The sequence below is a fragment of the Gordionus sp. m RMFG-2023 genome, chromosome 2, assembly GCF_954871325.1.
Source record: "Gordionus sp. m RMFG-2023 chromosome 2, tfGorSpeb1-WG-v2, whole genome shotgun sequence".
Classification (NCBI taxonomy): Eukaryota; Metazoa; Nematomorpha; class Gordioida; order Chordodea; family Parachordodidae; genus Gordionus; species Gordionus sp. m RMFG-2023.
In genome coordinates, this window is record NC_088776.1 from 33,092,695 (window position 1) to 33,116,796 (window position 24,102).

The following is a 24,102-nucleotide window of genomic DNA, read 5'->3' on the forward strand; positions in this document are numbered from 1 at the left end:
TGCTGCTTCTTTACTTTTGGTAAATAATTTTTATTCGAACTATTTGGAATAACGTTATTCAGCTGAACCACCGGTCTAAACAACGGGTTTGAACCCTGAGTATGAAACCCGGTCTAAATCACTGGTCTGAAACACAGGTCTGGACCTCGATCTAAACCATGAGTCTAAACCAGTGGCGTCACTAGGGGAGGGTGAGTAGGAGCTCGAGCCCCCTGAAAAATTTCTTAGCTCCCTGAAGCAAAATTTTTTTAATGGCTCTTTAATATCCCGTTGAACTAAAAATAAATTTTTTTGATTGCCCCCTGAACGGTTTCTTTTATAATTCTATTAATTAATATATAGATTTAATTTTATTATTTAAAAATTGTAATTTATGATAGTAAAAAGTCAATATTTTTAGATGAGGGTCTTGTTTATTTTATTTTATTGCGTACCTTATTTTATTGCGTACCTTATTTTATTGCGTACCTTATTTTATTGCGTACCTTATTTTATTGCGTACCTTATTTTATTGCGTACCTTATTTTATTGCGTACCTTATTTTACTGCTTACCTTATTGACAATTTATTATTGTCTACAAAGCCAGCATATAACTATAATTATATATAAATTATTTATATCTAAAAACTATAATATAAAATCACTTTATGAAAAAAAAATATTAGGGCTGATGCTTCGAGTTATTAAGTACATCCGGCTTAAGACATTTTTAAATTGTTCATACAGGTTACGGGATGGGCTATAAAATATATTTTGTTCTATATTTCTTTATTTACACTGAAATAATGCCGTTCATTTGTTATATCTGAAAGTTATTTTTGCATATAACTAGACATGTGCGCCGCTGGTCAAATACGCCCCCGCCGTTGATTTTTGATCACGCTGACGCCGCCAAAAATCTGTTGGTGCTCAGCACGTCGCCGCCGATGCAAAAATTCGATGGCGTGGCGGCGTGATACATATTTTTTTATTATTAAAAATAACATTTATTTTATATATTATTTATGATTAATTAGATGAAAAATATTATGAAATATTGTTTGAATTATTAAAAAATGCGATTTTATTCTTTAAAATTAATAAATATTATTTGCTATAAAAACATGATTTGTAACAATCCATATAATACACGTTCGCTCTCTTTGGGCAGATCTGTAACCAACGTTCTAGATAAGATAAGATTAGGCTAGTAATTTACAGAAAAGGTATTGAAATATTATTATATATTTTATTGTTTTAATTTTTGATGCTTCAAATATTTTGTATAAGATCTTCAATTTTTATATATTTATTTTTTATCATAAAAGAAAATTTTAATTAATAATTTTTATTTTATTGCCATTATAACTTTTATAAACATAGCAGGACTAAAACAATTATAATGGATGCAGCATTGCAATACCCTGTAACAAGATACAGTATATCATTGCAAGCAAAACCTTCCTTTGCATGGAAACATTTTGTATCCTTAATATTATAAACCGACACAAATAATAAGAGAACCAGTGTTTCTGCAGATAAAGTCTTTTGTAATATATGCTTGCAAATAGCACTTGATAAAGATGGTGAGGATGAAAATAATTCTTCATTTTCAGAGTAAATATTTTGATTATTTTTAAAATATTTGAGAATTTTTTAATTAATTATTCAAAAATCTTTTTCAAAAAATATCATCACATCAAACATAATAAGACATCATGACTTATCATATAAAGAAGAATTATCTAAATAAAATTTAAAATTAACAAAAATCCTATAAATATTCTATTAAATAGAATGGAGAAACGGGATCTCAAGTTATTTAACTCGGATTGGGGTTTGATGCATGAACTTTTAAATTTTCTTAAAGCCTTCAAAAAATTATTGAATTTTTATCCGCCCAAAAAGGAGTTACTATGTATTTATCCTCATCATTTCGTAGTAAAATTAAAAATCATTTAATTGTAAAAGAATATGACAGTCCTCCCATAGCATCCCTTAAACAAAATATGCTTACTAAATTTGATCATAGATTTCCAATAATCGATCTTCAGGTAGTATTTTAAATACATAAATTGCTTTTTTAAATATTATTTCTTTGTTTTATTTTTTTACTTAGATGTTAGGAGCATTTTTGAATACTCGTTTTCAATAGATAAAAAATGAATATTTAAATAAAAAAAATTAAACGACGGAAGTTGCTTCAGAGTTCGATTATCTTAATTAATTGGCTATGAAACATTCATCTATTCATAACAATAACCTGGAATAACAAGACTTATTAACTAGTCTAGAAAAAGAGTGTTATTCATTATTTTCGCCTTATAATTTAGAGATAAAGAATGACTTAGATCTTTGGAAGCTTCCTAAACTTTAGATATTATCTAGAAAGGTTCTGTGCGTTTAAGCTAAGAGAACACCCAGCTAGTAGTGTGTATTTTCCATACCTGGGCTCACTTTGAACTATAAAAGATCATTATTATGTCCTATAAATCTAAATAATATAATATTTATACATGTTAATTATAACTTAATAAAATCATTAAATTATAGTTATAAACATAATAAAGCATAAATTTTATTTTAAAAGTGTTTCCAATGAATTTATAATTTTAATTAAAAAATTTAAGTTAGAAAAATATTTGGACGCCGCCACCGATTTTTGTGGCGGCGTCTAAATCGATTCACCGCAGCAGCCGATCGTTTTAATGTTGTCTGGGCACATGTCTACATATAACTATTTTTTTTTAACTTCGGCTACTACATGGATTGAGCACTAACAAGTACAAACGAAACACTAAAAAATGGCATAAGATTCATCTTTAGGACTTCCAATTGTTCCGCCAACTTCGCGGAGATCATAATAATATATTCATGGTAAATGAGTAGAAGATTTTTAATTTAATTTATAATCTAAATGAAATTCTTTTATATTCACAATTTTTTAATGTTTATAGTAAGTAATGATAATTTAGAATATTATTTATAAATGTTGATTTATATAGGGGGTATGTATAATTTTTTGAGAGGGGTTTGCATTCAATTAATTATCGATATATCTCTTCTATAAATACATTGGCTTTTCTATCGACAGAGGCACAATAGTTTATCAATGGGTATGAATATGCAAGAGAGATCGATTGCACTATATGTGGTTATTTTCTAAAATTTGACAAGTGGGTTGGTATTGAAGTTATAGTTGAATTAGGCTTAATCAATGTACGCAATATCCCAACCAGAGAATGGCTCCTTGAACATAAGGAAATTATGGCTGAAAGCTTCATTGGTTTAAAGGATGCCGGTAGGTTCATATATAAAAGGGATATCCGCTGAATTAGGGGTTCGTAAAATAAAATCGTTTTATTTGGCATGCCGTGGGAAACAGCCTCGTCAAAATTGGCACTAGAGGCAATGTATTACGTTGCTGTTAACACTGGATTTACAACGTGTGTGATAGGGCAAAACAATTTCAAAGTTAAGCCATTGTCTAATATAACAAATCTTAGCTCGTGAGAAAAGAAACAAATCGAGATGTTTCCTTGTAAACACGATGTAAGTCATTAGTTATTTATTCTATAAAATTATCTAATATAGTTTGAACTTCCAAGGGGCGAAAGGTGGCAAATTTAATGCTGGGTTAAAAGACTAGGGGAGGGGGCGATAAACTCACTAATAGAAAGGGTAATAGTAATCGTAAACCGATGGTCCAAAGTGATGCTTGTAGCTATGAGTCATAATTAAAGCGGAAATTAGGGATCTCTTTTACTTGGAAAATTTCGAAAGATTTTAATAAATGAGGAAATTTGAAAAGGGAAGTGAATCGAAGGATGTAAAAGATTTTACAAAATATAGTAATATTTTTCACAAGGAAAAGAGCTTAATGAGATAGAAGATGTTATTAATAGATTCTAAACAACTAACTATGGAGCCTAGATGGACGAGTTATTGTATAAAACTGCGGCTTTGTGAAATTCAGCTTTCCTTTCTTTGAGTAACATTTATATTATTGGGAGTGGATTTTTATGGACTGATTTGCGATATTGGAGACAGGGGGATGCAGAGCATTCTATCAACCACGTGGTAGGCATGCAGAAGAATTATGCATTCGGGCAGAAACATTTTTGGCAATTTCATATATTTTGTGATTCTTTCAACATGAGTGTTATTTAGCAATACAATTGTAAGAAAATAATATACTATTTAGTGAAAAATCTTATATGGCTAGAATAATTATGATAAATTGCTGAAAGCATGTTTCTTAAAGGATCATTGAGATATGATTATTAACAGTAATCTACTCAGATATTGAAGATATATATGTTATGAACGTTAAATTTGAAAAATTATTTACTCTTAAACTCACTCGATTATCTACCATATTAACAAGATGAAAGCTCCCTTTACACATCATGATAAAGTAGTCAAACAGTTAGGGAATTTTTAAATTTTCATTAGAAATATCATCATCGATATATTTTCGAAGCCCAGCAATAATTTCATATTCATTTAATTTGAATCTTTAGCAGATTCATCTAATTTGCTTTTATCCAAATGGCTCATCTAGGCCAATTTTCTTTTCAAATAAGGGATAGGAAAGAATTTCTAAAATAAAAAGATAATATTATTAAAATTTATAAGTCATTTTACCTGCATAACGCTTTCTAGAGAAATTATTATTAATTTTGAATTTTTTTAAATGATATATTTTTAAATAAAAGCTTAATTTCTGAATCGAACGACATCTGTAAATGTTCACCGACACAATATTTAAATATTATTGCTAACATGTTCCTAATTTAATTTTTTTAAAATCTAAGTCATAAAAAATGTTTCATTGGCAAAAGGATACCGAAGAGCCTAAAAAAATACCCCCATTTATTATTTCTTTCACAGTAGATTAATAATCCTAACAACTAACAACCTACCTACTTGGAAATTTTAAATTCCTATTTAAAAATTAAAAAGATGTTATTAAAATTGACTATCCCATGCAGTGTTGTTAAATCGGCTCAATCCTAACAGCAAAAAATTCACTAAGCCTTTAGGAAAGAGTATATCTTTTTAAAGAATAAGTTATTCATTAATTTTAAATCTCAATTGAGACTAAGATGAGAGTCGTAAAAAAATTCTGTTTAGTCTTTTAGAACTTAAAACCTGATAAAAAGGTGATGAACTAACCCTATATTTTAATAAAACAGAAGCGGTAACCGATTTATAAATTTCAATGTAATTCATAAATTACACAATAATTTGATATTTAAACTATAAATGGGTTAATAATAATATTAATTTCATAGAATATTTTAATTAGTTGAGAGCCGTACCAACCCCGTGAAATCAGCTACACTGAAATAAAATAAATATTTTAAAAACCTGTAATCACTATCAATTGTTAATGCATTTTCTTCCCACCCAGTACTGTTTTTATTTGCCTTAATATTTATTGTGATTTCGGGCCGCAAAAATTGATTTGTTTCTGGCTTAATATGGAGTAAATAAATTTATATGATATTTTTAAAGAAATTAACCGTAACTACTATTTGACAGAAACACAGAACATCTAGTTGGAATGTAATTCATTTTGTACAAGGCCCATAATACTAAAACGGAATAGTTTCTTATGCCAAAATCAAATACATTTAGATTGTTTAATTATTTATGATTTTTTTCTTTAAATCTAATAGATTTATAAAAAAAAATCAGGATTTTAAAATCCCCTTGAGGCACTCTTTAAACGGACGATTAGTTTTCCTTTAAGATAAAAAAAATACCATAGTCATCATACATTAACTTTATGGGTGGATATACTTTAAACTGCCCTCGTCTAAATTGAGTCTCAGATTCAACTATTAGAGGTATAATTTAATATTTATTATAAACTAGTTTCACTTAAAAAATGACAAAGAAGATTAATAATGTGTGAAAAATGGGCAGAGGAAACAATTTGATTCAGATGCGGGGAAACAAAAAAGAAAGAAGCGCAAAGCTGAATTTATCAATTTACAAAAAGGGGCTTTTTATAAAAAATAAAAAAATTACATTATGCACATCTAAAATGCTAGAAATAAACAATATCAACACATTATGATTGAATTTTTAAATGTATTACTTGATAAAGATTTCATTGGAAGAACGTTTTCAGCAATTGAAACTTTTTAAGAATCCTTTTAGGTTTTTATTTGTTACTAGCTGATAACCCATCATTTCTCCTTATGGATAAATAATAAATTTTAGCAAATTTCCTTAACATTTTATAAATTATTTTCACCCCAAATTTCCTGTTTATTTAAAATTCCTAGAGACATACTGTAACATTAAAACTCCTTTATTCAGACTACATATAGATTCTGATGAAGGGACCCAGCAGGAGGCACACGTCCTCGTTTATTTTATCATAGTATTCATTATCTCATCCATTATCTTAAATCTAAATTTGATTTGGGTATAAATATTTGGTATCTTGATGATGGAACAATCTGTGATGCTCTTCTAAAATAATTGGTTTTCATTTTCTTGAAGCCAATTTTAAAAGACTATAATTAAAAAAAAAATATGTTCAAACATGTTTCAAATATTTATTCATATTGAATACAATAAATATATATATTATATACTATACTTCATTAACATATTATAAGAATAATGAAAATTATTAACTCTCATCAAAATAAGTTAAATTTCTGATTCAATTCTTGTGGGACATCAGCTAGTAATCATATAAAATGCAAATATTTATTAGATTGTGGGAATGATCCTTCCTTAAGGATTTTATTTATTAATAATGGAGGCCATAAAGCACTCCTTGGTAAATTGTTATCCACAGAGTTTTGAATGTTTGCATCTTCTCATGATATGGATCAATTCTTTAAGATGATCCTAATTATAAGAAAATATTTTTTGATACAGGTACAGGGTAGGCAGGGATCCAAACCGAACCTGAACCAAACCGTTAAACCTCTAAAAACCGGTATTTTATATTGAACCTAAACCGAACATAAACCGCTAAAAAATTCTAGCCGAACCTGAATCGAATCGCTAAAATGCCTCTGAACCAGTTTAATATGCCTATAAAATAATGTGTAAGTTATTACTAGCATATTGCAAAAATTTTAAATATATTCGAATTGTTTCAAAGATTATTATCAATCACATTTGATTGATAGGTGTCAGTCATAATTTTTATAAACTTTAGTATATTGCCATTTTACGGCATTTTTTAAATATTTTGAGCTTATAAATTAATGCCTATAAATAATTTACATATAGTATTATAAATGACCCATCAAAATGTAATATTACTGATTGTCAAATAAATATGAAAGACCATCATAAATCTTGTGGGCCACCTAAAAAGAAACCATCATCTAGAATTCGATAAAATTAACAAAATATCACAATAAAAGTCTAATAAAATAAAAAGGTTTATGCACTAAGCCAACAGGCGATAGAAGAAGCATTAAAAGAACAAACAATATCAGTGAAACTAAAATAAATAATAATCGATGCTTGTACTGAGTTGATCACAATGGCAGATCATTCAAATAATCGATGATAGCGATTTTAAAAATTTTTTGATCCTATATTAGAAGACTTGGGTAATATTAAAATTAATTCTCAAATATTTAATCTAATAGTGCAGAATAAGCCTTAAGTATTTGGCAAAATATAATAAAAGAAATAAGTGGTAAGTTATTATTTCTATAAATTGACTGTGTTACTTGTCTAGACAGGTCCATTATTGGGATTAATCTTCAGTATATTTAAAAAGCAAAAATTGTTTTAAGAACACTAGCAATTAAAGAAATTTTTGAACGGCCCATTGCAGAAAATTTACATACTTTTAATAAAAGTATTAAAGGATTATGAAATCAAAACATCACAAATATATACTATAACAATTGACAATGGACCTGATGAATTAACAATCAATCTTAATGATTATATTATAAATATAAGATGTGCATTTCATACCTTATAACTTGAAGTAGATTATGCATTAAAAAATTGCTCAGTTTCTAATATTATTATTAATGCTCGTCTGCATCCAAGAAGCTAGGAGACAAAATCGATATCAATCATACTAAAAAAATTTAACTTAAAAAGATCTAAATTGGATTATCATAGATTGTTATCAACCTGTGACATGAAAAGGAATGAATTAAAATGTATGTGTGAGGAATTATCAGTATCATACATGAACTTTATTTTACAGCTTTGGAATGGAGAGCAATTATATGGTTGATAAAATTAAGAACTTACAACTTAGGCAGATAACCTTAGGGAAATTTTATGGCATATGTCTAAAAGTTAAATTAGACATTTATATTTTACTTAACCCTTTGCTGGTTCAATAATAGATGCTATGAATTTTAGAGAGCAACTTTTAAACAACAATGCCTTTTGTCATGCCTATATCTATGTTTAAGCTATGTTTTAAAAATATATTATATATTATATCCTATATAAATTAAATTAATAAATTTATTTACCTTAATTCATAATTTTATTTTACTTTATATATTTTTATATCTATTCATAAAAAATAATAAGATTTTTTTAATAATATTTTTATTATTATATAGATATCAAGTGCTTCCGACTAAAAAGAAAAACCAAGTCTAGAGAGCATATTATTAAAATATGGCATAACATGGAATTAAACTATGTTATAAGAGTGAAAGATTCTAGTGAAGGTGAATCAATGCCGGTTAATGTATCTTCATCTGAAGAGGATTTGGTAGAAAGTCTTCTTTAAAAATAGATGGTAACAAACAAAATCTGTTGCAAAAATCGGAGAATATTAGAAATATTTTAGTTAATTTTTCATAAAACTGAATATTTTAAACTATTGGAGAAATCAGAGTAATCGATGCCCAGAATTATGTAAATTGTTTGATATCATACTGGCAGTGCCAGCTACCCAAATTAGTATGGAAAGATGTTTTTCAACAATTAAATTTATACCATCTCTTTATGGATGTAATTTGAGTGAGATGAATCTTGAAAATTTATTAATTGTGCGGCCTAATAAAAAATTTTTAAGTAAATAAAGTTAAATATTGTTCATATTAAAATTATTCATTGATATTTACTTGTAATATTTATAATTTAAATATTATTTTATAATGTGCAATTAATAAAAATAAGTTTTATGTATGTGTTTTTTATTTTATGATGAAATAAAAAAAATATCCCTATACATAATTCGAATGTGGATTTGAATACAAAAATGTTCAACCCGGTTTTTAGAGGTTCAAACCGAACCGATATTTAAATTTTTTACGAACCAAACCTGAACTTTGAACCGTTATTTTAATACGAAATTGAACCTGAACCAAACCGATATTTGTTATGGTTTTTATCCCTGGGGTTAGGTCATATTTTAATTTTTTAAAATATACCCTTCGGAACACATGAATTTTCATTATATTAATTTCATTAAATATGTAAAAATTATATTTATGTGCTCTAAAAAAATATTCCTAGATGAATTTTTATGTTAGATTAAGAAAAAAAATATTACCTTTTTACCTATGCTGAGATTCGAACCCAAAGTTATCAGATTTGTGCGCGAAGATCTTGCCTATTAGGCCAGATACGCTTTCAAAATTCACGATTTTTTAAATATATATCATAAATTGTGACATGTGACATTGTGAGTGTGACACGGCTTTTATATATATTATAGATACATGCTTTAATAAATGCCTATTAAACGAAGCTAAAAGAATATTGTAACTAATTAAATATTTTATTAGATATTAATGTAAAAAATTTTAATGGATATTTCTTTAACAAACCATAAAAGTTCTCTAAATAAAGCCTTGCTAAATATTTTTTAGGATTTTCTAACTATTGCTGAACGCAACTTCTCAAATTTCAAACTAATTAAGACTTACTTGAGATCCTGCATGGCGTAAGACCGGCCTCGTCAACCTAACCTTAATTTCAATCGAAAATGACATTGTATAGATTGTCCTCTTTTGTGGAAAAAAGGCGAGTAGGATAATATTTAAACTACTTTCTTTTAATTTTTAATGATTATATGATAAGCCTGTTATTATGTTATATTAGCTTTTTTTTAATAAGCACTAACTCATATTTATGATTAAAATTTAAAAAATTTTCCATATTTGTCAAAATACGAAAAACTTTCAAACGAGTTTATTAAAAAATTATGGTTTATTAAAGAGCCACAAAATTATTTTTCGCCTTGGGCAGCCTAAAGTATCGGCACGGTGCTGCTTATTCCCAAACACTCTTTAAAATAAAGCTAAATTTCTACACAACTCATAAGATAAGCTTATTTCTGATTTATCTATCAAATAAAGAAAAAATTTATGATTCCACCATCATATAATTAAGGCGAAAAATGTTATTTCCAGTCATGCCGTCGCGCTATCACTTAGTTATTCAATAATTATGGTCATTTATCTTCAATATCTGAAAGATGACCCTTATTTTTTTTTAACTAGATTTTTGGCTTATGCTACTATTCTATTGGTTGGTCCTATTACGACGATGCCTTATTGTAATTATTTTTGATTAAAGTTAAATTTTTTTTAATAATAACATTGTTTAATTTATTAGTTATAATGTCGTTTATCCAATTCCCAATATAAATTCTTTCGATTGTGATAGTATGGCTGTAGAAATCAAGAGTTATATTTTAAATTGTTATTCATTAAAAAAGATTTCGTCCTGTTTGTGTTTCTTATCAAGTCATTTGGATTCATTTCAAAGATTAAAAATGATTAGAATATTTGATTATTACCAATGGGCCCAATTAAAATGATAAGTATTTGTTTCAACTAAAAAATTCCTTGTGGCTTAAATATAAAAATAAAAACTGCGAATGCTAAATGAAATTTTATTTAAACATTCTTTAAATTACCAATAATAGCTAATTATATAAATTAAAATATTTTGATTATACACAAAAACTAATATTTGATAAATGGTATAGAAAATAGGTGTGTAGGGAATAAATAAATGTTGGAATGTGCAAAATTTAATAATGAAATTGTAAATATAATATAATTAAGTTATCACCGGTTTTTATTCATCTATAATATTTTAAATATGTTATTGATGTAAATTTTTTTATAATTCCTAAATTTAATATTGTAATAACTATTGTATCTTATAATAAGTGAATTGATTAATAAATTTAAAAAAAAAAAAGGTTTTACAATGAACCGTTAAGCGATATATAATGATAAGCTATTTATTTAAAGATATGAAAATAATTGAAGGAACAATTTATGTATTAAAAATAAGCTGATATTTGTTTGAAAAATATTTTAATGGCTTATGGTCTTCTGAAGGTGAGAGGCTTTTTCCTGTTTTTTTATATTTAATATAAAAAAATTATTTTGTTTAAAATTTGGCAAGTAATAAAATTTAAAGGAACTACAATCTATTAAAGTCGATTTTAAGTCATGCCAAGAAATATTAGACCTGTTTCTAAAATAGAACCGTAGGTAAAACGATTCAGAATTAATTATCTTATGGATGTGGAGGTGTTAATAGTACTCTCCACAAATTAAAAAAAAATTATAGTTATAATCTCGAAATATAACAAACTTCTCCCTTGTCTGTTAGAAGAGAAGTAGTAACGTTGCTACCCGTTCCCCAAGATCTGCGGTCTCTAAATTCTAAATTGTCTGGCTTTCCATCGTAATATCCAGAAGCAAAAACCTTTTAAATTAATACATTACAATAAGTATAAGTTAGTAATAAATAAGAGGGAAAGAATAACCAATAAATAAAGTTTGCATCTCCATTAAACAAGGCCAAGAAGATTTTGTGTGATTTTATATATTCCATAGAAAAATTGAAAAAAGATCCTTAAAGCTTTATATTTTTTAAAAAATTACTTTGACAGTTTTTCCGGGCTTAATGGTGAATTTCGGGAAATTGTAGATAATATTTTCTCGGTTGTCAATATTCCTTCTGATTTGCCATCCATCGATTACTTGTTCCTTTGTAAAAATTATAAAATCTATACGTTTATAAACATAAATAATAAATAAATTGCACATCATTCTATCTATAGAATAAATATGAACTGTATTTAATTTAGGATTGGTTTTTATAACTTGTTATTATTGTGCCAATGGTAAATTAACTAAAAACATTATATTATCTTTGATATTTATAACTACATGTAAAAACCTTCAGTTTGCTGGTATTTTCAAGCGATACAAAATGACCTTCAGGGTCAACTTCGGAAATTGTCAAAGGTCCTTTAGAAGTTCTTTGAAAAGTTGTTTTAGTAGAAGATTCGCCTGCCAAAGCTTTAGACAATGAATCTTGACCCAGAATTTCTCGTGTGCCTATCTGGCTTATAGCTTTCCTCACGTGCTTGATCGATTCAGGGGAGAGATTTAATCTGAATTGGGTAGATCATTTAATTTTTTATTCATTATGATGAGTACTAAAATGTTTAGGTTCGTCCAATATTTTCCATAAATGGTAATTAGGGAATTAAAAATTTAATAAATAGCAAATGGAAACAATAAAATCATAAATATATATCACTTATTTTGAAAAGATAGAAAGGCAGGAAGAAAATTTAAAATATCTCTTATTAAAATTTCTCTTTGAGTAAATTTTTTAAAATAACATACTTTCTTCAAATATAAAATCCTATACCTATTCTCTTCTCCTTCCAGCAGACGTCTGTAAGCAGCTATTTCTAGATCAAGTCTGAGCTTGGTATCCATTAACTCCCTTAGTTCGAACAACTGCGCCGCAATTCTCTCTTGAAGCTCTTGCATTTCGTAATCTCTTTGAGCCAACTGAGCTTCAAAATCAGAATTTTCATTGCTAATAGCTCTCTCAAGTTCCATGATCCTTTTTTCCAAGGAAGAATTAGCACTTCGTAACTCAATTATTTCTGTACTGATTTCGGAAACTCTTGATCTAGAGATCTGGGCGCTGCTTTTAGCATTCATTTCTTCGACGTTTTTCTTTTGAGTAAGTTCCATAAATTCTTGCATCTGTTAGTAGATAGAAATACTATTATTCTAAATTATAACAAATTATCATATTTTCAGAGTCCTAGGGATTATAAGATAAATAATATAAAAGCTAAAGGAATTAATAAGAAACAATCAATGTTAATCTATTAAACAGATAACTTATGCATGAATCTGAAATGGAAATTTTTATAAATTCTGTATATGATACCTTGGTCTTGTACCAGCCCTCGTTGTCTGGATACATCATTTTGGATATGTTTTCATATTCGGTCCTGATATCCTTAATTGCTAAAGATAATTCATTTTGGAAAATTCTTTTAAATTCTCCCGTATCACTGCTTTTGATTCCCTCCATCAATTCTTTTAAGGTCTGATTTTGTATAATAAAATTATATTTAGATTATAGATATTTTTTTATATTTTAAAGTGAATTAATATTTAATTAGTATTTATTAATTTTTATGTTTTATCTACTAAACATTTACCCCTATGAAAGATGCAAAGTAATCCTGAAATTAAAAAAAATAGTTATCAATCTATAATTTCTAAACGATATTATCTTATTTCATGACGATATTCTATAACTAATTATAATCAAATTTTTTAAATTAAGTTCTAAAATAAATTATAGTGCTCACAGCTTGATGAAGCTGTTGTTGGAAATCCAAATCTTCTTGAAGACTCTGTAATTTGTTTTCTAAATCAACTCTAATCAATAATTCCTCCTCATTAGTAATCTTGGCATTCATTAGTTCGTCTAACAAACGTGCAAGTTCTCTCTTGTATCTATCAATATCGTCGTTGGCTTGATCCAGTTTCTTTTGTAAATTGGCCAGCTCTCCGTCTTTTTCAGACAGCAATACTTCCAAACGAAGCAATTTATCGCGTTCAGTATGGTGAAGGCGGGAGATGTCATCATATCTTGATATAATTTGTATTATTTAAAACGTTGAATTCTAAATGAAATAACTTTGGTAATTCCTAAGGGGCAATTTATTATTTAAATCGTGAAAATATTTTTTCAAAAGATTTGAATGTGAAAATCAAAATACATGTTTATTTTAAGAGAAATTGTTAATTTTAATGACAGCATATATTACATTTGAGCAAAAATTTTTTTAAAAACTCATTGCATTGCAATGAAACTAAATTTCTACTCCCCCCCCCCCTCCCCTTGATTAAACATTGTATCGTCGTGATTAAAATCGTAAGGACAATTATTTTTAAATTTATGATTTCCAAAATAAATTTCGTTTTTTTACATAAAGGTGTTAATGTTAATCCTTTTTTGCTAATTTATATAAAAATTATTTGACGGAATCATTAGAATGGAGGAGAGCGTCATTATAATTTTTTTGAAATATCTTATAAGGTCAGTAAGATTTTATTGTCTTACCCCCTCAATCTTTTTTTACAACATATTTTTTAAAAGCCTTTATTATAAAAAAAAACAAGGATTTTAATTTAATTTATTTTAAAAATAAATTGCAGGGAAAAACTAAAAGTTCGATCAACTTTTACCTGCAAGAGCAAATAAAATTTTAATTTTTTTAAATTATATTCATTTGAAAAAAAAAAATATATTTCAAAAAGGTATGCAAAAAACAATTTGATATTTTAATAGATAATTTATATTTTTTAGCCTCAGAAAATGTTTTAGAAAACATACATCTTTTATTTTGAATTTAAGAATTTGAATTTATAACAAGGTATATATTTCTTTTCTAACAACGAGAATTTTTTTCGTAAAATGAACATCAAAGTTTTGATAAAATCCAAAAACTTTACCTAATATATATTGTAAAACTACTAAATTTGTTATTGAGATAAAAAAATGTTAAAAAAAAATTAAAAAGTTTTGCCATGAAATCCTCTAACTTAATTCCTTTCCTCCTCCAATGCATATTCAATATAAAACAAAAAATGAATTATATCCATTAGCACAGTTGACCTATATTAAAAACATATAATATATCATTTCACCTTTAATTTTACAATAAAACACAAATTTAATTTTTTTAAAATATATATGTCATTTTTATATATTATGACATAAAAATTATATTTTTCCCTGCATAAATATGTGATATATAAATGGCTTCACTCTAACCATAGATTTAAAAAAATATATATCCTTTTATTTTATTTATGCATGCATTTCATTTTTAAAATTAGTTTATATATTATTTACTTGTTAATGTCTCTTTAAAAAATGGCCTTTATTCGTTAGATTTCAAAAAGTAACGAATGGCGCCCCTCCCCTAAAGGAACGCTCATCGTTTTTATCATATGTTGGATTATTTCTTTTTTTAAATTAAAATTTTTATCATTTCAAAAAAAATTAAATTGTTTAGACATTCTTTATCGTATAGTAAACACTCGCATCCCAGAAAATGCTGTGTTAATTCTTTTTTAAAAAATTGAAATAAAATTAAATACTAATTTTTTTTAAAAAAAAATTAAATTGTTTAGACTAGAGGTTTCAAACGGGATTAAAAAAAATTGTAAGGTTTAATAAGATTTTTAAATAAAAGAGTGGACTAGCGGATGAATATTTTTTTAAAAACATGCGGGCGGGCAATTTTTTTCAAATTAATAGGCGGTTGTGTTAAAAACTTACCATAGCAAACCTCTTTACTTTTGTACCCTTTTTAATGATTGCTTTCTCTTCCAATAAGTATTCCAAAAGATTATGAGGTTGCACCGAGGATTTTATTTTTAATTGATAGACTATTTTTATTTTATAACCTTGGCTATTTATTACCTCTGACCTTTATTTTTTTTTAAATGATAAACAAGTGTCAAATGGCGTCCTTGAAAATTAAATTTCACTATAAATTTGACCTTTATATTTTTATGATGATAAAAAAAATCTAGTATCTTTTGTGTTTATATAAGTGTTATTATTATAATATAAATTTGTTTTCTCCTTAAAAGTCGCAATTTAAGGATTTGGGAAGAAAATAAATTTTATAATGTTAGTTTAGTGGATTCTCACTTTGATTTACTAAGTAATAAACTTAGTTAGACGTATTTAAACTTGAAAAAATCATGGCTAATATGTGATATAGGAAATGAAATATGTTGAATAACATTAAACATTTAAATTTTTATTCAGAAAAATCGATATTTCACTTTGTAAAAAAAATCGACAAAAAAAGTGAGTTTTACAAAAAATAATTAACCGAAAAACGACCTTGAAAATTTTTATTTTATTTTTTTAAGATATAAATATTTTTTAATACCATAAATTTATATTGAACAAGTGAAATGATTTTTTTGGCACAATAATATAAAAAAGTAAAAACATTTTGTAATTTGAGGTCGAGTGTTATATCAATGGAAGAAAATCCAACTATTTAAGCTACATATAAGTGGATATATAATGTATATTTTACTAAAAAATTTAAAAATTTTTAGGCTTTGCTGCAAATAGAAATTTTAGAGAGATTTGGGAAATAATTGTTAAATTTGTATTTTTAAAACATTCAAATAATACAAATTGAGAAGGTAACTTAGTTCGACTTAGAATTAGGCAACCAATAATGAATATGTAAATATATATCTTTTTGATATTTAGATTTATTTGAGATTTATTTAAAAAGATTAAGCTTGATTTCTAATTTTATATTGTCAAAATTTTCGGTTGCCAATACAAAAATGATGGCTTAAATGAAATTTAAATAATTAGATATTACCATAAGAAAACCTTATTATTTTCACTATACAATATTACACTTATAATATTAATTTTCATTGATTTCCCATTCTTAGCAATACTTTTATTCTAAATAGTTAATTTATCTATTAAAACTTTATATCAATCTACTAAATAAACTATATATCTTTAAAGAAATTTTTATATAAAACTTACTTAATTCGGTATTCATCTATATCGTCTTCGAGTCTATTGCAACGAACTTCAAGTCTAGCTTTATCCCTGGAGGTAACATCAAGTTCTTTTCTAGCGTCTCTTAGTTCACTTTCATATTGAGCTCTGACTGAACTAACTATCCTTATCAGTTCGTTTTTTATAGCTACAATCTCTTCGATAAGTTCGCCGTGTTGTTTTTCAAGTTTCCTTACTCTCTCGATGTAACTGGCAAATCTTTCATTAAGATCTTGCAATTCTTTCTTCTCCTTTTCTCTAAAGGCTATTGTAGCTTTGGGAGAGGCAGCGAATGAGGAATCGAAACCTAGGCCACCCCCAGATCCACCTTTTATAAAAGATGAGGAACTGTAGCCTCCTATTCCACCTCCAGAACTTGCTCCTCCGGACCGAGTAGTGGTTATCGTCTTTTTTATGATGGTTGAACTCGACATTGGTGTTGATGTAGTAATTGGATGTCCGTAATAATCGGTTACCTTGTTGTCAAAACTGCTATCAAAATCTTTTCCTAAAGGTTTGATTGAAGGGTTGTTGGTAGAACTAAAATAATCACTGTTCAAGTAGCTAGATCCTCCTGATTGACTAGATGGTTCAGAAGTTAGTAAAGGTGCTGTTGTTGTTTGGGCTGGTGGCGATTTGTTGGTTTCCTCACTAGTTAAATTAGTTGTGGTTCCAGTTAACTTCTGCTTAATTTGTTGTAAAAATGAAGGCGATTGGGTTTCTTCCCGGCTTTGTTTTTCGGTTTCGGAGGAAGATTCAAAAGTATTTTTATTACTCAAATTTGAATTATTATTTGTATTCGAAAATTCGTTTATGATCGAAGTTTCCTTCGAGCTACCTTTATTTATGTTATCTTTTACCTTTACGTCATCGTCAGCCATTATTTTTTTCGTATTATTATTACTTTTATTTTTGTTGATATTGTTTTTCTATAGCGGCCAAAAAAATAGATATATTTACAAATATAATCTTTTTTTTAGAAAATTTTACTTAGGTAAATATTTGTTACCTGCATTATACCTAAGTTATATTTTTTTGATTTATTCATTAATATAATATTTGTATTTCATATTTATTTTATTTAATGGTTGGATGGTTAACAAGGTAATTTATATAATAAAAATAATATTTATTATTATTTTCTTATTAAAGAAAATTTCCCAAGGTAAAATGAAATTGTATATTCGAAAATTTTTATTGGTTTCTAAAAATATTTTAAAAATCTAAAATTAATTTTATTTTTTTATGAATATTTTCACGTATAAAAAATGTCTTAATTTAAAAAGTGAATTAGAGTTAATCGAAGGTAAATATGATTACAAGAAAATAAGACAATTTTGTCTGAAATGTGTTTTTTTATACATTAAAAAATTAAATCCATGTAAATAGTTTTACCATTTTTAAGAAAAATATTTGGATGAATAATATTTTTTTATTTAAAAGTCAAATTTAAAATTTAATATAAGAGTTATAATTATTTAAAGGGATAAAAATGATATTTATAGTTATTTTAGATATATTGTATATTTTTTGAAGGTAAATAAAACGAATATTTTTGGGTTTTATAAGTTATTTAGTTATTATGCAATATATTTATAACAAACTATTAAAAATTTTATGAGAGGGGAAAAGGAAGGTTTTATTTGTTTTTGTTGTTACCTGTTGGCCTAATTGCATAAATTTTACATGTTAAGTAAACATTTCTTTAAAAAAAATTTTTCCTCCAAATTCTCTAAATTTTGGGGGAATAAATTCTTTTTCGTTTATATATACATTTTTTAAACTCATTAACATTATATTGTTTCCATACCTTATACAGAAAAAAAATATATTATCCTTTATTCGAACATTATTCAAAACAATAAACTTTTTTTAGTATATTTTTACATCTTAAAATTTATTTCATAATCTTATCCCTGCGAGCTAAATTTTTTAGGTTTTTTTAATAAAAAAGGTCTTTTATACAAAAGGTAATAACAATTATCCTAAATGATGATAAATATGTGAGCTTTCTGCAATAACATAAGTTTTATTATCTGTACCTAAAACCATAAAATAAGAGTTTAATTATTTGGGTATTGGCGAAATACTGATATTTTAAAAGTGGAGAGTTATAATATTTTAAATGAAATTTTTTTTAATCGGATCTATATATAAATAATTAATATGAAATGATTTTGATTTTCAGAAAAACTTGAATGTGTTCATTTTTAAATCTATACAAACAATATTTTAACAAATCATACATAGTTATTTACTAGTATGCCTAAATAAAAATATATACTTACATCTATAAATGAATATTAGTTTATTCTTATCGGAAAATAAACTTTGATGCGATAAATGAAAATTAAGTTATGAAACGATAATTTATATTGTCAAATTGGAATAATTTTTCTCACTTTACTTTATCAGTAAAAAAATATAATTAAAGCCTAAATAATATTGATTTTTAATTTTCATATATATATTTTTTCAGCAATAAATTCCCATCCAAAAATATCAATAAATTTGCCAAAAATGTTTAAAAAATATGAAATAAAAATATGGGCTAGATGAGTTTTTATCATTATTGGCGATGAACCACTAAATTTATGTAGATACCTTTGTTTGGGGCACATATATTAATTAGCTGCCAAAAATAAAATTTACCCCTCTGGAGTTAATAATGAAATTTAAAATTGATTTAATTATTTTATTCAAAATACAATAATATCAAAAAATGAGTTCTTTAATATATTAAGGGTAAAAGAAGAGAAGAAACGAAAACTAAAAGAAAGAAGAATAAAAGATTCAGTGATTTATTTGACTTGATTGATTAATATAAAATTGATTCAATCAATATTAACAATCTATAAATTTAATGTGAGATTATAAAGATCTTCAGCTAGTAGGATTTGATATAATTAGAGATTCTTAATATGTATAAAACGTGTAGTATATCCAGTCCCATTTTCCAAAAAATTTTCTATCTGAAAAATATCGTTACTATTTGCAAAAATATTCGAGATAAATATTTTCTGGATTTTCTATGTTAGCAATATCCGCTAATTCACTGTGGTGATTTAAACAGTGCAATGTAAAAGCAGATCAATATATTGCAAAAAGACGTGATTTAACTGCAGATTTATCGTCATAAATGGTTGAAATATTCATATGGAAAAGATCCTCAGAAAACCCGACGGATTTAATAATATAGAATATTGTAGAAATACTATTTGCATCTTTAGACTCCTAGTTATGCCAAATAATATATAATAGTATAATAATGAAGAGAACCCCATTACAGCTTTAATAAAGTATTAAGGTTTATTTGATAATGTTGTATAATTCATCCTTGAAAATATATTATTTAACAGGGTCATACTATGTCAAATCGATCAAGATACGGCTCTTCCAATTTTTAGAAAATTTAATATAAAAAGGTTCGTGTAACCAATATTTGAGAAATTTTAGCCTCCTAGCTTTTTTACTTTTGAAGATATCAGGGACATAAAAATTTACTTTCTTTTATGAGCGTCAATTTTCATACAATTAATGATGGATTAAAAACTAGGGCAATTGTAAATAATTTTAGATTCAAAATGTATTTTATAAGAAGAAAATACATTTAAAAATTTAATATTTTTTTGGGGTATCTTTATCCCCGAATTTTAAAAATGAATAATTTGCAACAAACATTACTGACATCTATTATATGAGTACAAAAAAGTTGGAGATGACCGTTTATGATTTAATAGGTAAAATCTATAAATACGATAACTAGTAAATATAAAAAAAAATAAAATATTTTATATTATTGGTTTAATTGATCAATCCTGTTTATATTATATTTTTTATAGATGATATCATATTTTTTAATGTTTGGGTCGCGGATGAAGCTTTGAACTGCGATTTAGCTTTGGGGCTGGTTTTGCAGATCTATCTCTAACATAAAAATATGCTATATATTCTTTCATTAATTTATTTTAACCAATAAATGTAGTTTACCCTTTTAAGTATTAGAGACCAGCTAAGCTCACAAGCTGGGCTTATGGTTTATGGGCTAGTTGGGCAGAAAATGAAACCATAAAAAATAGATAAATTTATTTATGCTATACAATAATTTTTAAATGAAGTTGAATTATAAAAATATTAAAAAATATATCCAATAATTAATTCATTGCTTGTTCGAAATTCGTCTGTTAAGATTTTATGAAGGTTATCTGGCCAGTCCCATACAAATATTTTAAAGAAAAAATTATAAAATACCTAAATTTTTCCAATTCTAAGAATATTTTTTTTTCAGAAATTCTGCAAAATATTTTACACCAGTTCGCTGCCTATAAATTTTAGCCCAGGTGGACTGGCAGGCTGAGCTGTGTAGACTGCATATTCCTAATTCTTAAAATACGGCACAACTACTTTTATTGATTTATAATAGAAAGAAATAAACAATATATCAACCTATACCATCTTTTTATGTTAGAGAGCTGCACATTGCGACTCAAAACCTAATTCATCGCAGAAAGCCACGCCCGAGTGCTAGGTATTGAAAATGTTGTGATATGAATCTTTTAGAATATTTATTATTTTTAAAAAAAGTTCATAGAAATATTATTAATCAATTAAGCAAAGAAAATGAAATACGTTATTTATGGATAAAATATTGCTTATTTTTCATTAATTTTTTATCTAATTTACCTTCGATTTTTTGTACTTAAATACTATAATTATAGTCATCTTTGACAATTTTTTAAAAATTGGCTCATTTTTCTCTATAAAGATTTTAAATTTTGTTCTGAGCAGAAAATTGCAATTTTTTTAAAAAGTGTATCCACCAATATCAATGTCACACTCCCTTTTCCCCAGAAGAGAATGATATACAGTGTTATTTAATTTTTATTTCAAAACAAACTTTCTTGGCGGAGGTACAATGTCTCCCGTTTGTATAAAATTTCAACAGAATTGGTAAAATATCAGTGCATTAGCTAGTTTGATTTAAAAATATAAATTGGCACATTTAATCATTGTGTTTCAACAAATATTTTTTTGAAGATAATACTTAAATCCATGCACCCTTACTTTTTTTATGGATTATATTGGATAATCCGTCAGAAATATCACAGATATTTTGTATATATGGGGTAAGGCGTGGTTACCTTCAAGGGTTAGTATATGTATTTATATTGGAAAGAAAGAGACAAGGGCTTATACGGCCCCAAGGGTCAGTCATTTTTATTAATTGTTTATTTATACCTAAATTCGATATGGTATAAGGCCTAGATGCCCTCAAGGGTTAGTGGTTTGATGCTGTTTTATTATATGAGATCTTCAAGGTTAGAATAATAGGTCATACTCATATTATATTTGAATGGCTATTTTTAATTATATTTATAAAATCTTGATTTTACTTAAATAAATATATGGGATGAGGCCTGGGTGCCATCAAGGGTTAGCAATTTGAGAAGGATAAATGATGTGGGCTAGTGTGAATAGTATATATAAGATATGGGAGAGGGCTAGCTTTTTATTTATAATGTTTCTGAAAAACTTATAAAACTATATATTATTCGGATTGTTCAAAAGACTCAAGCAGAATGACCTCAAACCTCTTTTTTGACTCTATCTAAAATTGCATCTTTACAATTGTTTGAATTAATAATTGATTATATGATGAAAAAAAATATTTTGGGTAAAGCGTATTTTTGTACGATGACTATTTATCAGGTTATGTCCGGGGTTCATTAAATTGATATCAGGCTTTTGATAAGATCGTCTAGTTGTACAGAAGAAACTTTAATTTACTAGAAATATTAGGGTTATATTTAATATATTTTAAAGTTTTCTAGTTGTAATACATAGTTGGAATAGATATTTTTGGTTTGCTTTTCAAAACAGCTTAAAATTAGATATAATTTATATTTAATATTATTGTATAAATTATTTATAACATAACATTAAATATAAAATTTTATATTTTTTCTTTATTATAATTTCTAATTCAATTTTCGTCCAAAAAACTAAATTTTTTTAAGATAATATTATTTTAATGACGGAATAAATTATCTTTATTTTTTTTATAGTATAGCAAACATTATAATTTCAATAAAAAGTCTAAATTATTCGTAATATAATTCTAATTTTTATTATGAGTCATAATATAAATATCCTTGAGAATTTATTCACGTTAATCGAATGTAAAATAATTACTTTGTAAAGAAGTATAATAATAATATTAAATATTTATCTTAAAAACACCATTTTTTAGTTGTTTTTTTGTAAAAAAATCTACAAATTAATCCTTTTTCGTTTTATAAATAACCTTCTCGATATCGATTGAAATATTATAGTTATATATTATTCTATAAACTATATAAACAATTTATAACCGGTGGTTAAAAAAAATAGGATTTCATCTTCAACAAAGCAGGCGCAAGTCAGAAATTTGTTTATGGAGGGGGGGGGGGATAATTTTATAAAAAAATTTAAATTCATCTTGAAGTTCTTTTTGAATCTAAAATGTCGTAAATTTATTAGGACTAGTGACTAAAATTTTGACAATTACTAATATAATACCTAAATGATCTGTTATATATCAAATATAATTTCTAAGTATATTTTTATTCACAAAAAATGATGTTATAAATTATTAAATGTAGATAATCGGCATATAAACCAGAGGCTAAGGATATTGCTAAAAATTTGGATTCGCCGTTTTTGAAATCGGTTATAATGGCTAAAAATGGGTAGTGTTGTTCAGAGGCGTATCCACAATTTTGTTAAGGAAGGAGGATGGGCACTATTAGGTCAGTTTTTCTCCTATAAATATCATTAAAGATTTTAAGGTCTATTGTAAACCTATCGCTATATATGATTTTTATTTAAGTTTTGACTTTTTTATATTTTTACTTTTTCTTTCTTCCTTATTGTGATATATCGTTTGCATTTTTGGTGCAAGTCAAGGTATCTGAATATCAAATTCATAAGGATTCGCAACTCACCAATCGCATAATATACGAAATTTATCATCAACGTTTTACCTAATTTCTTTAAGATTTTATAATACTTTATACAATTTAGCGTTCTATTTTGAATCTAGTGAGCCTTCTTCTAAAGGGAAGTATTTTCCAGGCCATTCTGCCAATTTATTATGAGCACTTGCAAACAGGGTTGGCAAGTATTTGAATTGACCGGTCAAATCACCCAATCGACCGGTAAATTTTTGGAAGTTAACCTGGTCAAATAATATGGTCAAATACTATAAA

At 26.2% G+C, this 24,102-nt stretch overlaps 1 protein-coding gene across 2 annotated transcripts in view; it reads right to left on the bottom strand.

Moving 5' to 3' along the window:
- Positions 1-10,836: 10,836 nt before the first annotated feature.
- The window catches only part of LOC135923224 (intermediate filament protein A-like), a 49,056-nt gene continuing 35,790 nt past the window's right edge, over positions 10,837-24,102 (bottom strand). For both annotated transcript variants that reach the window (XM_065457866.1, XM_065457865.1), the window contains exons 8-15: positions 16,841-17,784; positions 13,605-13,887; positions 13,175-13,336; positions 12,638-12,984; positions 12,158-12,374; positions 11,860-11,964; positions 11,567-11,680; positions 10,837-11,322 (exon numbers count right to left, since the gene is read on the bottom strand). In XM_065457866.1, coding sequence (XP_065313938.1) covers positions 11,284-11,322; positions 11,567-11,680; positions 11,860-11,964; positions 12,158-12,374; positions 12,638-12,984; positions 13,175-13,336; positions 13,605-13,887; positions 16,841-17,784 — 2,211 coding nt within the window. In that variant the 3' untranslated portion in view covers positions 10,837-11,283. The remainder of the gene's footprint in view (positions 11,323-11,566; positions 11,681-11,859; positions 11,965-12,157; positions 12,375-12,637; positions 12,985-13,174; positions 13,337-13,604; positions 13,888-16,840; positions 17,785-24,102) is intronic.